General features: G+C 40.1%; 1 protein-coding gene across 5 annotated transcripts in view; it reads left to right on the top strand.

Moving 5' to 3' along the window:
* Positions 1–9,396, top strand: part of Pu (GTP cyclohydrolase punch) — a 50,817-nt gene extending 41,421 nt beyond the window's left edge. For 4 of the 5 annotated variants that reach the window (XM_028181502.2, XM_089737988.1, XM_028181495.2 and 1 more), the window contains 4 exons: positions 1,860–1,961; positions 2,404–2,569; positions 5,994–6,110; positions 7,163–9,396. In XM_028181502.2, the coding sequence (XP_028037303.2) occupies positions 1,860–1,961; positions 2,404–2,569; positions 5,994–6,110; positions 7,163–7,292 (515 nt within the window). In that variant the 3' untranslated portion in view covers positions 7,293–9,396. Of the gene's footprint in view, positions 1–1,859; positions 1,962–2,403; positions 2,570–5,993; positions 6,115–7,162 lie in introns of those variants that run through there. The other variant, XM_089737985.1, reaches the window with a different exon arrangement.
* Positions 9,397–13,087: the final 3,691 nt, after the last annotated feature.

Genomic DNA, 13,087 nt, shown 5'->3' with positions numbered 1-13,087 from the left:
ACATGTCATAGCGCTTGGGAAACACCGTGGAGGAGAGCTCATTCTAAAGCCGGATTGTGATTGCGTCGTATGATCCTGTGCTATGGCCGCTTCCATTCAAGGCTTGTTCATATCGGAGTCACCAGTTTGGGTGAGACGACAAGGGAAGATCTTCCACCGTGCGGGTGACATTGTTCAGTTGAATGACGTTTCTAATGTTATTATTCACAGCTTCTTGCTAATCTTACTAGCGATATTTTCAAGATGGATTTGTAAATCCATCTTCAGGCATCTATCAAAATGTTTTTGTATAATAGCTACCGCTACAAAGCATAGCAAACCAAGCCAACAATTAACCTCATCTTTCTTAGTCATCCTGGTATTACTGGTCGGGATATTGACATTATCGGTGTGCCAAATTTCCAAATCAATCAGACTTCTTGAAGTCGATCAAAATTACAATCAAATATATTACGTTACATACGAACAAACAAACATACCAAGCTGATAAAAGCTTGTAAAAAATCGTGCGTGTCGATACGACAATTCATGTTATTTTGTTAGCTGGTTCACTAGAATTACCAGTTGCTCTTGAAAGCCGATATGAAAGTCGCTTGCGACATTACATTGAGCACCCGTTAGCCTTGCTCCAAGTATTAGTCGATAATGATTTATATTAGCATTCGTGACCTAGAGGTCATTTGTCTGCACTGACAACTTTAGGTCAGGCTTGATGACTTTAAGACGAACAAAATTGTTTTAGCAGAATGATGGACAAAATTTACTTATTTTGATCGTATAGGATTGTGTGCCCTAACTGCAAGGCATAACCAACAATAAATTTAGTCAGAATAGGCCGATTAGAATCGCAGTAGAAATCGAAATGTTCTTAACTTGAAAAATCCAACTTTACACCAGAGCCACAAACCTCATATTATCCTCATTTCAAAAATTCAAAACTCATATTTGTATAATATGTAATCTACAGTCTATCTATTTACATTATTATAAATACATACCAATTCTCAACTTTCTATCTCTATATATAAAATTAGTTTTGAATTTTTGTTATGCTAGTTAAATGAATCTAGTGTGAAATTGGGTTTTTCAAGTTACGACAATTCCGCTTTCTTCCATCGATATATCGATATGGTTAGCCTAGTACCAACTCATACGTTTTTGTATAGTGACCCGTAAACTCAAAGCCGTTAAAGCTTAATTTAGAACAGCATAGACAGCGGATATTCATTGTAACTTACAAATGAACTATAATTTTTGCTAGAATTGCCTCCGTCAAGGAAATCAGTGTTGTAATTTCGAAACTTTGTAGCATGATTGGTCACGACCTCTATGATAAATAATACGAATACTGCCTACCTATAACACATTGGCAACAAAACGTACAGTCCAACGCATCGGAGATATGTACCCTATTACCATTCTAATATAACTGACACAAAAAAAAGGACACTCTCTTAACTTAGCACTTATGTACCGTCACTTATATCTGCAAAGGCTTCTCTAATCCATGTGGCACCCATATACAATCATTACCCTAGTTTCCACCAGCAAGGGCACTGTCAAAATGTAATAGATACAAATTTAGGGGGTTAATGGAAAGTACCAAGGTCAGAGTCCCCCAATACTGCTTCGTCCCCACCCTGCACCATAGGTAAAGCCCTCTCTGTCTACCAGTATGGTATCCGTGACCACGTAAACTGTGTTCCAAATGAGGAATATTTTATAATGACAATAAAAAACGCAAGATTAAACCCTGCAAGGACTTTTGTGTCTACGAATTGCCGAGGCCGAAAAACATTATTACACGTTAGTAAAGTTCAACTTCTGGTAATAACAGTAACAATTTATTTAACCTGCAGGCCTGGGGGAGGACCCTGAAAGGGCAGGGCTCTTGAAGACGCCCGAACGTGCCGCCAAAGCTATGCTCTTCTTCACGAAAGGATACGACCAAAGCTTGGAAGGTACGTGGAAACTGTGCAGTATTTAACTTGTGGTGAATACGACCATTCTGTCGTTAACCCTAAAAAACTATAATCATTTTTGCTTTTTCCTAACTCATCGCTTTTAGCATTAGGGGCTATTCCAGCTACTCACGGACTAATAGGTGAGCTCACGGGCTCATTCCAGAGAATTGCTAACACTAGCCCTAACAAGAGCAGTGCTTGGCTGAATCTACCACCGGATCGGAATTGCGACCCACTGCGAAGATTCGGCGAGTAACTCAGTGGGTTATGTCTATGGGCTGGTTCGCTCGTTGAACTCTTCGTCATAATCGACGTCCCGGTATCCGGAGCTTGATGAGTCCAAAATCACCTGCAATAATTAACAATCTCTGGCTTAGAACTGTTTTGCAGGAGTTTTTTTATTTGGATTAAAGTTCTGATACTAGTGCTCGTATTGCAGAGGTTCTGAACAACGCCATCTTCGATGAAGACACGGACGAGATGGTGGTCGTTAAGGATATCGAGATGTTTTCAATGTGCGAGCATCATCTGGTGCCATTTTACGGAAAGGTCTCCATTGGGTACCTGCCACAAGGAAAAATTTTGGGTCTCAGCAAACTGGCCAGGTGAGAACTGCTTTATATGTAACCGCTGTTTTTTTTTTATTGCTTAGATGGGTGGACGAGCTCACAGCCCAACTGGTGTTAAGTGGTCTGAGGTCTCAAGTATAGTTACAACGGCTGCCCCGCCCTTCAAATCGAAACGCATTACTGCTTCACGGCAGAAACAAGCAGGTGGTACCTACCCGTGCGGACTCACAAGAGGTTCCTACCACCAGTGATTACGCAAATTATATTTTTGCGAGTTTGATTTTTATTACACGATGTTTCTTCCTTCACCATGGAAGTCAATCGTGAGCATTTGTTAAGTACGTATTTCATTAGAAAAATTGGTAGCCGCCTGCGGGATTCGAACACCGTTGCATCGCTACACACGAATGCACCGGAAGTCTTATCCTTTAGGCCACTACGACTTCAAAATATGGAATATCTAGTAGACTCCGGGAAAGACGAATCCGAAGATACTGGAAAAGGAATATGTTTCTAAGATACCTAAAAAAGTAAAACATACATTAACAAACAAAAAAAAGGCAAAGATAGGCAATACAGGCGCGTTAGTAACAGAAATCCACATAATTACTTCAGTGCGCCGCGTAGGGCATCAATGACCTACACGGCAGTCAATATAAAACATTGTAACAGCCGGGTCAACAAACTCATGGTTACTCCGATATTAAATGGAAGGAGAACCCGTAGACATCACGGGACCACACTCATCTTAAGACCACAGATTTATCTGTGCTTAAGACGAAACCTTAATGTAAAAAATAGCGGCTGCCATTACTAATGCTAAGGTCAGAGGCGACGATTTCTCATCGGATGAGCCGTACGCTCGTTACATAACGAATGCGCACTCAAAACAATGCATTACTATGCAAACTAGAATCACTAAATGAATAGTATCCACGGCCTTAGACGATCAATATTAAGTTAATAATAATCATATAATGATATAAATACTTATCGGTACGTTAGAACGAAGTCACAAAATTATTGTATCATCATCGGTCCTTGATGCGTGTGGAAATCTTCAAGTGGATCGGACGTCTTTAAATCGGTGTTAATGACATTCAAAGATTATGTTACACACAAACAAACATACATATCAAGCTAATAAAAGCGTGTTGAGCATTTGGAAATCTTTATACGTCCGTCCCAGTCAAGCCATCTTAGTCAAGCGGCTGGATCTCTGACCAAGACGCGATACACGCAATGCGTGAAAACACAACGTGTTTTTTTCCCTACCATAAGCTGATAGCATTGAGAGGCTATTTCAGCGTAACCTTAACTAGTAGTTGAGCTCACGGGGCTCAAACCTGACGACGCTGCTAACACGAACCCTAGCAAGAGTCGGATCGGAAACGCGACCCACTGAGAAGATCCGGTGAGAAACTCAGTGGGCTGTGGGTTAATTTACTCGCCGAGCCCTCGAGAACGATGACCGGCACAACGCGTTCTAAAACAACACGTGCAAACACAACGCGTACGAACTCAACATGTGCAAACACAACGCGTGCAAACGTGTTGAGTAGGTTTACATTTATAATATCGTAATAAACCCAATCGTATTGAAGTGTATAAACATTGAATTCGCATCGAAAACACTTGTGCAAAACAGACACGGATCTCTTTATTCATTCGTTTGTTTGAATTCATGATATTTATTATAATCGAACGACGAATCTGTATGAATTAATTGGGTAATCTTTTTTTCCCCACCTATGCTGATAGCCTTAAGAGGCTATTTCAGCTTCACCCTAACGTGTAGGTGAGCTCACGGGGCTCAAACCGGAGTGTTGCTAACACTGGCTCTAGCAAGAGCAGTGCTTCGCAGAATGTACCACCGGATCGGAAACGCGACCCACAGAGAAGATCCGGCGAGAAACTCAGTAGACTGTCTATGGGTTAATTCGCTCGTCGAGCCCTTAATAATTTAATAATAATAATCGCTCGTCATAATTTAACACCAGGTGGGCCGTGAGCTAAGAAAACATCAAACCAATCTATCAAAAAAAAAAAAGAAATCAAAATTGTTTTACAACTTCAACTCTATCAAACAAGATATTGTTGAAATCGATAATTCTACATACAAAACCATTTATATTCGAATTCTGGCAAAATTATTTAAATTAACGAAATTTCACGGTCACGTTTTTTTTTATGTTATTTTTAACGTCGTAATTTTTCATAAAAATAAACACAACTGAAATAATATTAGCACGTGAAAGAACGGGAAACTTGTGCAAATATACCATATATAATTATACACTCTTTATTACACATTCTTTGTAGTAGAGAGAGAGAGAGAGAGAAGGTACAGTTTATTACAGACCAAAACATAATTAACATTAAAACGGTCTCTAGTTGACTCCGACGAAGGGTTCGACGTGAGAAATAGCCCATATACACAATCCACTGAGCTTCTCACCGGATCTTCTCAGTGGGTCGCGATTCCAAGCCGGTAGTAGACTCAGCAAAGCTCTGCCCTTGCTAGGGCTAGTGTTAGCAATTCTGTCAGGTTGAGCCCGTGAGCTCACATACCGCGTGAAGTTGGAAGAGCCCCTTGACTACCAAAAAAAAATTGAAACAAAAGTCTACACGCGGATGTAATTTGTAATGGCTATGTTATCGCTAAAAGTGATCTCTTTCATGCAACAGTTTTCATCTTTTTTTTTTTTATTGCTTAAGATGATTGATGATTGAATTGATGCTTGAAGATCTCTTCGATTCTTTCACTGTTTGGAAGCTACACTATTGCCGAGTGACATAGGCTATAATGTTTTTTGAAAAAATATTAGGGATTCTTATCAAAACTCCAATAATGTAACCCAAGGTGTGAAAAAAAACCAAAAATATTCTTTACGCCGCGTGCCCCCCGAAAACTATAGACGATAGAATAAAATAATGTAATACGATTTTGTAGAACACATTATTATTTACAAACAGTGTCACGACAGCATATGTCTAACTATTATAGTTACGGCGCAATAAGTGTTCTTTTATTTAAAAAAATAAAACAACGTCAAATATCGTTGAAAATTTTGTTAAAGACCCGAGCGGAGCCGGAGCGGGCCGCTAGTTAATGATAAATTTGAATTGAACATGGTTACAGAATTATTTACTTACTAGCTGTACCCGTCCGCTTCGCTGGGCATTTAAAATTAACATTTTATTTCTCACCCACACAAAGATTCTCATCATTAACGCCCCCGCAACTGGTGTAGGGAGTCCCAACACTCAATAAATATTAGCCTATCCATTAAGTACATGTATTTTCTACATGGATACCAAGTTTCAAGTCAATCGGATGCACGGTTCAGTAGTTATAACGGAACATCCGTAAAAACACTGTAGATTTATATATTAGTATAGATTTACGCTTATTTGCTGTTTCGGCTATTCGCTATATCGCCTTTTAACTTATTTACAGGATCGTGGAGATATTTTCCCGCCGTCTCCAAGTACAAGAACGTCTGACGAAGCAGATAGCCATCGCGGTAACACAGGCAGTACGCCCGGCCGGCGTGGCAGTTGTCATTGAAGGAGTGTAAGTATTTTAAATCGGATTTTCTGAATTCTTATCGATCTAGCTCGCTACACAAGTGTAAAAAACATTGAGAAGGCGGCACGGCATGAGAGCCCTTTTGTCGTGGCCGCTGGAAATTACATACCCAATCCTATAGGCCGAATGGTAAATAGTCTACGTCGCCCAAAACACGTCATTACGGATCCTCCCGACCCATTAACGGTGCTTTTAGATTTACCTCAATCACCAGTCACGGTTCTCGTCGAAGCCGTCGCTTGCGTCGAAGATATCGGCGAGTAAACTAGCCCAAAGACACAGTCCACTGAGTTTCTCATCGGATCTTCTCAGTGGGTCGCGTTTCCAATCCGGTGGCAGATTCAGCGAAGCACTGCTCTTGCTAGGGCTAGTGTTAGCAACGCCCTCAGGTTAGAGTCCCGAGAGCTCATCTACTCGCTCGGTTACGCTGCCATAGCCTCTCAAGGCTACCAGATCAGGGAAGAAAAAAAACTAGCTCGTTTTGTCCTTTCCCTCTCTCCGCGCGGTCGAGTGGTTCGCGAGACGCTCTGTCTATTTTCTCACTCTCGCTTTTCCTAAATTATATCTTTTCTCTTTAGCCGTAACGAATCTGTTGCGAGTTAAGTTTTTTCAACGCGGCGAAAGAAAAGTAGGCATTTGACAATATGATGTATATTATGCTCTACCGTATTTCCTGTGTCTTACGCCGAACATATTTGCTATAAGAGAGAAAGAGTAGGAAAGTGTAACATCTCCTATTTCAAGATTCAGCCACGTACCATCCGGCTTTGAAATGAACTCCCCTCCACAGCGTTCCCTCAAACAAGGCTTGTGGAGAGTACTCAATGGTAGGTAGCGGCTTAGCTCTACCTCTGGCATTTATGACGTCCATTGTCGACGTTAACCACTCACCAAATGGCCGTATTCACGACTACCCACAAAAGGCAATAAAAAAATGATTAGCCTGCGCGGATCAGTACCGCCATCCCACCTGACTCCAGTCTTAAGAGTGACAATGCTCTTGAGACTGTATTAACCGATTCACGTCTACATTCCAGTCACATGTGCATGGTGATGCGAGGAGTCCAGAAGATCAACAGTAAGACGGTAACGTCGACGATGCTGGGCGTCTTCCGCGACGACCCGAAGACCCGGGAGGAGTTCCTCAACCTCGTCCACTCTAAGTGAGGACAGCTTTTGACGTTGGACGGGCGCTCGTAACGTTATTCCCATGATTTTAGTCCTATTTGATTAGATTTTCAAAGAGGTTAATTGCCGCGAATTGAAAAGTGCCCGATACATTTTTCGGGTTGCTTCAGAACTAAGATATCCTGATATTGCGTTCTATTAGAAACAAGTATAACACATCGGCATTAACCCTTTTTTGTATATTTGTTTCTTTCTTTTTCCATTTAACCCTCTCTTTCTTATTTTAGCAGTGCATCTCTCTCTAATATTAATTTAAATCAAACAGACACGAGAATTAATTCGTTACGAGCGTCAGTCATTAAGCGGAATGTGTTATTATTTATGCTAAGATAGCTTTTAATGTAATTTTCGATTGTTTTAATTTTAATTTTGTCTTCCGTTCATCGACAAGAAATTTCATTCACAATCCTATCACCTACATAAAATGTTAAGGCGGCTTCGAACTAAAAAAGTATTACTCGTGAGTTGATAACTAGATTTATTAAGCTCACAAAGGACAATCCTATCTACTGTAATATTTGTTATTTTGTTTCTCGTATAACCAGAGTTTAGTGTTGCGAAGATCCCGGAGATTTCGTTAACATTCCCGGCGTCCCATCGATTTCATGAACGCGATTATCGTATATTTAAACAGTCTTTCGCAATCGTTTAGGTCGATGTATTCTCTTTTCGTTATCCCCGACGGTCAATACACTATGTCAGGGGCTGCCAAACTTATTTTGCTTACTACGCACTTTGAGAATAAATTCTTTTTTAGCGCCCCCATTTTTTCACTTACTTAAAAATCACTACAGCGAAAGCTCATTCGGTGTCTAGGATTCCTCTTAGATGAAATTACAAATCACCTCCCAAGTCTCTACACAACGCCCCCATTTGTTTTCTGGGTCTCTTACCGCCCTCTTTAGCCCTGCAGCACCCACAAAGGGGCATTATCGCATACTTTGGAAAAGGCTGCACTATGTTCGAGGTCTCCTCTGTAATGACGTCACACGGCTAAATGGGAAGACGGTGGACAAAAATGAGCAAAGATTAAAAACACAGTAAGATCCGTTGATATTGCTCGGCGAGTTATGACGTCACGTGCGTCACGTCAATACACAGACAACTTGTTCGCCTAAATACAGTATTGTAGAATCAATGAAATATATCCACAGCTTAGATTGAAACCTAAGGCTATTCTGTGTTCGGATTTAAAATATACTGTAACTGACTCATGCCTTAAAGTGAACTGATGTTTTGCATTATTGCCCCTTAACATCAGTTCAAAAAAAAACAAAAGAAAACAGTTGATTTAAAAAAAAATGAAAACTTTAAAAAAATTAAAAAAATGTTTTACTCCACTTAGCCGTGACACGTCAACCGTTAAGAATATTTTCGTTATATTCCATTTTAAAGTTGTTGTTCGTGTTAATTTAGCGCTGTCTTAAAAGCTCTAGCGTCTCATTTCTAAGCTCGCCGTTCGTTTACTTCATTAAGCTTTCTGTTATCGTAACTTTTATTGTTGTGTGTACAGTTCTTTATGTGACAATAATAATTTTTATTGAATTTTAGTTAATTATTTTACGTTATCACTTAATGTTGTTCAATTTCCAATTAATTTTATTTAGTAGTAGCGATCTTCTTATTGTTTATCAAAATGAAATGTCATAATGTTTGTTTATTTACAACATTCCATTTACATGGAAATTAAGGTGGTTTCCAATTGCCCAAAATCACTTTATTTTTCATCTTCTTATATTTTTTTAAACTGTCACCTACGTAATTCAGAAGCAAATCGAGATATTTTGATTTGAATTCTACATTCTTTTAAAAAAAAAATCTCAAGCATTCAATGGCTGATGTTTGACATTTTTTTATTATCATCATTATTATTATTATTATTATTATTTTTATAACGAAAATTTTTAAAAATATTTTAATAAAATAAATGTTTCAAATAAAAAATTTATATATATACACGTTTAATAAAACATACGTTGCCTTAATTGTATAATGTAATGTTTTTTATCGATTTTTTGATATGTTTTGAAACAAAAAAAAATATTTTTTGATACGTAAATAAAGTTTATTATTTTAAGTTGAACATTGAGTTTTCGTTTTCTACACCACTGACCGCGTATTGATTTAGTCGAATAAATATTTTTTTTAGGTGGCTGGTCGGTATCGACCTTCAGACGTGTGACGTCACAGACTTATTTGCATAATCCAAAACCATGGAACATAAAAGCGATTTACATTATCGTATGCAAAGTCTACCGGTATTATAAACAAAACTGTGTTCCCATCTCTACCGGACTTATCGCCTATCTCTTTCTTCCGTTTCCGATTTCTTCAAGGATGCACATATTTAAATATTTATTCGTGCTCCCGGAAAATAAAATCACGGATTTTTTTATTACGGCATATAGCCCACTGAGTTTCTCACCGAATCTTTTCAGTGGGTCGCGTTCTCAATCCTGTGGTAGATTCTGCGAAGCACGGCTCTTACTGGGGCCAGTTCTAGCAACGCCTCCTGGTTTGAGCCCCTAGCTGACTTACACGTTAGGATTACGCTGACATAGCCTGTCAACTACTCTCAAAGCTATCAGCTTAGATAGAAAAAAAAAACGGAATACTTATTAATCTTATTGAGATGATCCCATTACCTAAATCCTGTACTATTAAACAATGTTTACTTTTTGATTGTCTAACTAACAATTAGACACGGTTACCGTCGCCCATGGACTTCAGCAATGCCACGGGCAGAGCCAAGCCGCTGCCTACCGAAAGATATCAGTTCTAAGGTCTCAAGTATAGTTACAACGGCTGCCCCGCCCTTCAAAACGAAACGCATTACTGCTTCACGGCAAAAATAGGCGGGGTGGTGGTACCTACCCGGGCGGACTCACAAGCGGTCCTACCACCAATAATTACGCAATTTATAATTTTGCGGGTTTGATTTTTATTACACGACTAGCTGACCCGGCAGACTTCGTAGTGCCTCAATCGATAAATAAAAGACCTAAACTTTTATATAGAATAAACTTAAAACAAACAAAAGGAATCCGTCCGACGGGGGACACGTCAAAGGGAAAACAAAATTGTTATATTTTTTTAATTCCGAGAATATTCATATTTTTATACCTTTTAAACCTTCTCTGGACTTCCACAAATAATTCAAGACCAAAATTAGCCAAATCGGTCAAGCCGTTTTCTTGTTATGTCGTGACAACGGAAAACGGGTTTCATTTTTATATATATATATAGATAGATGTTATTCCTTAACCGTGGAAGTCAATCGTGAACATTTGTTAAGTACGTATTTCATTGGAAAAATTGGAACACCGATGCATCGCTACATACGAATGCACCGGACGTTTTATCCTTTGGGCCACGACGACTTCTTGAAGCCACGACGACTAATATCTAATCTAATAGTAGATAGACAATTACAATGGACGCCTTATCAAAACAAATAGCAATTTTGTTAATATTAAAACAAATGGTTATTTTTCACGTCCACGAGCCGTATTGGAATCGCGGCCCACTGAGAAGATACGGCGAGAAACTCAGTGGATCGAGCACAGTCGAGCCACTGCCTACGTCTCACATGTACCTATCTATGAAGCGCGCACGGCGGAAGAGCATCGCCCGTCACCTCACCGACTGAAGTCTCAAAACTTGTGTTAATTCATCTATCGCTTTGACTCTCGCAATACCGGTCTCAAGCCCCTAAGAGAAAAGAATAGTGTTGTGTTGTATTTCAAACTTTCCACCGTAAAACAGTCAACGCCGAATGTCAGGCGGCGGTTAATTAGTCGGACCCAAATAAGGCTTCAGCGGCCTCGAAGAACTAAAACTCTGTTCCAAAAGGACTGCCGTGGAAGCACGCGGGACCCCATCATGTGTATTTTCCCAAGAAAGCCTCATGAGGCCACGACCCTCAACATTGAGGATTACTGACGCGAGAAGGAGGAATGCGAGCGTATTTAGAAAATGAAACAATCTTTTAACACATTGAATGCGTTATGTTGTTTAGGAAGCCCCTCATACGCGACTGTTTAATTATGGTTATTCAATAATGGTTCTTTCTGAGGCCTACTACTGGTGGTAGAACCTCTTGTGAGTCCGCACGGGTAGGTACCACCGCCCTGCCTATATCTGCCGTGAAGCAGTAATGCGTTTCCGTTTGAAGGACGGGGCAACCGTTGTAACTATACTATAGACCTTAGAAATTATATCTCAAGGTGGACGGCGGCATATACGTTGTAGACGTTTATCGGCTCCAGTAACCACTTAACACCAGATGGGCTGTGAGCTCGTCCACCAACCTAAGCAATAAATAAAAAAATATCAGATCTGTAACTGTAAAGAATTCTTGCCTCGAAAAAACTCTTATACGCTTAGCTGAAAGTCCCTCAACAATGGTCCAGCAGTCTTCGTGCTAAGGTCTCTTGACCCATTGATGTCAGAAAACCGTCCTAGATAAGGGACTATTTTGAAAAAATCCATAGAGGACTCATAGTATTACGATAAAGTCATGTTATTTCGGATCCTCCCGATCCACTAACTGTGCTTTAAGGTACCCCAAGCACCGGTCATCGTTCTCGTCGAACCCGTCGCTTGCGATGAAGGGCTCGGCGAGTAAATTAACTTACAGACACTGAGTTTCTCGTCGGATCTTCTCAGTGGGTCGCGTTTCCGATCCGGTGGTAGATTCCGCGAAACACGACTCTTGCTAGGGTTCCTGTTAGCAATATCGTCAGGCTTGAGCCCCGTGAGCTCACCTACTAGTTAAGGTTACGCTGACATGGTCTCTCTAGCCCATCAGTTTAGGTAGGAAAAAAAACGATAAAGGACTTTATCGTTTCTAAAGAAAAAACTCACAAAACATATTTAGTTTAAAATTAGTTTAAATTTAGTTTAAACAAAAACATCAACGATATTATGTCCGGAGTTCATCTAGAGCCTTCATAAATTATCTCACTATTAAGAGAATGTCGCAGTCAAAGATATAAATAGCTTTGATATTTCACGCAAACCAAAAATGTTCATCTATATAAACGTAAGTCACAGACGGGCAGTCTTGAGGTATAAATTAATTTCAATAAATATAATAATAATAATATAATAATAATTCATTTATTTCCCTCTTGAAGGTCTAGTACAAATACAAATAGAGATTAACCTTATAATTTATTTTGTTAGCACTCGAAAGAGCTGAAGTCTGTACTTTTTATGATTGAAGAATCACTCGTGGCCCTGAGGCCTTTCCAATTTCACCAGGACAGGTGGGCGAGCAAAGGCTCAGCCAGGAGGGGTGGGATTAGCTAAGGGCTGCATGAGCGCCTCCAAAAGAGACCTACCAACTCGAGAGCAGCTGCTTTGCGAATGAATCTACTACCGGATCGAAATCGCGACCCGCTGAGATGATCCGATGAGAAACTCAGCGGGCTGATGCATGGGTTAGGTTGCACGTCGAACTCTGCCGAGTTCGGCGAGTACGATTACCGGGGTCCCTGAACTTGCTCCTAGTGCTAGAGCTAACGTTCACGCTTGAACACGTGGACGAAGCCGCGATAACCAGCTAGTATATAGCTACAAACATCACCATCATCAGTCCACAGTCGTCCACTGCTGGACATAAACCTCTCCCAATGCACACCACTGAGCCCGGTCTTAGACCCTCGTCATCCAACTCTTACCGGCCACCGTTCGGAGGTCATCGCATCACCTAGCCAGGGAGCGTCTCATATAATACTCACAGGGAGTTACAGACATATAATATACAAAGA

This window comes from Bombyx mandarina, chromosome 24 (assembly GCF_030267445.1).
Source record: "Bombyx mandarina strain Sakado chromosome 24, ASM3026744v2".
Classification (NCBI taxonomy): domain Eukaryota; kingdom Metazoa; phylum Arthropoda; class Insecta; order Lepidoptera; family Bombycidae; genus Bombyx; species Bombyx mandarina.
The sequence above is the reverse complement of the archived record's forward strand: the minus strand, read 5'-3'. Positions and strand labels throughout refer to the sequence as shown.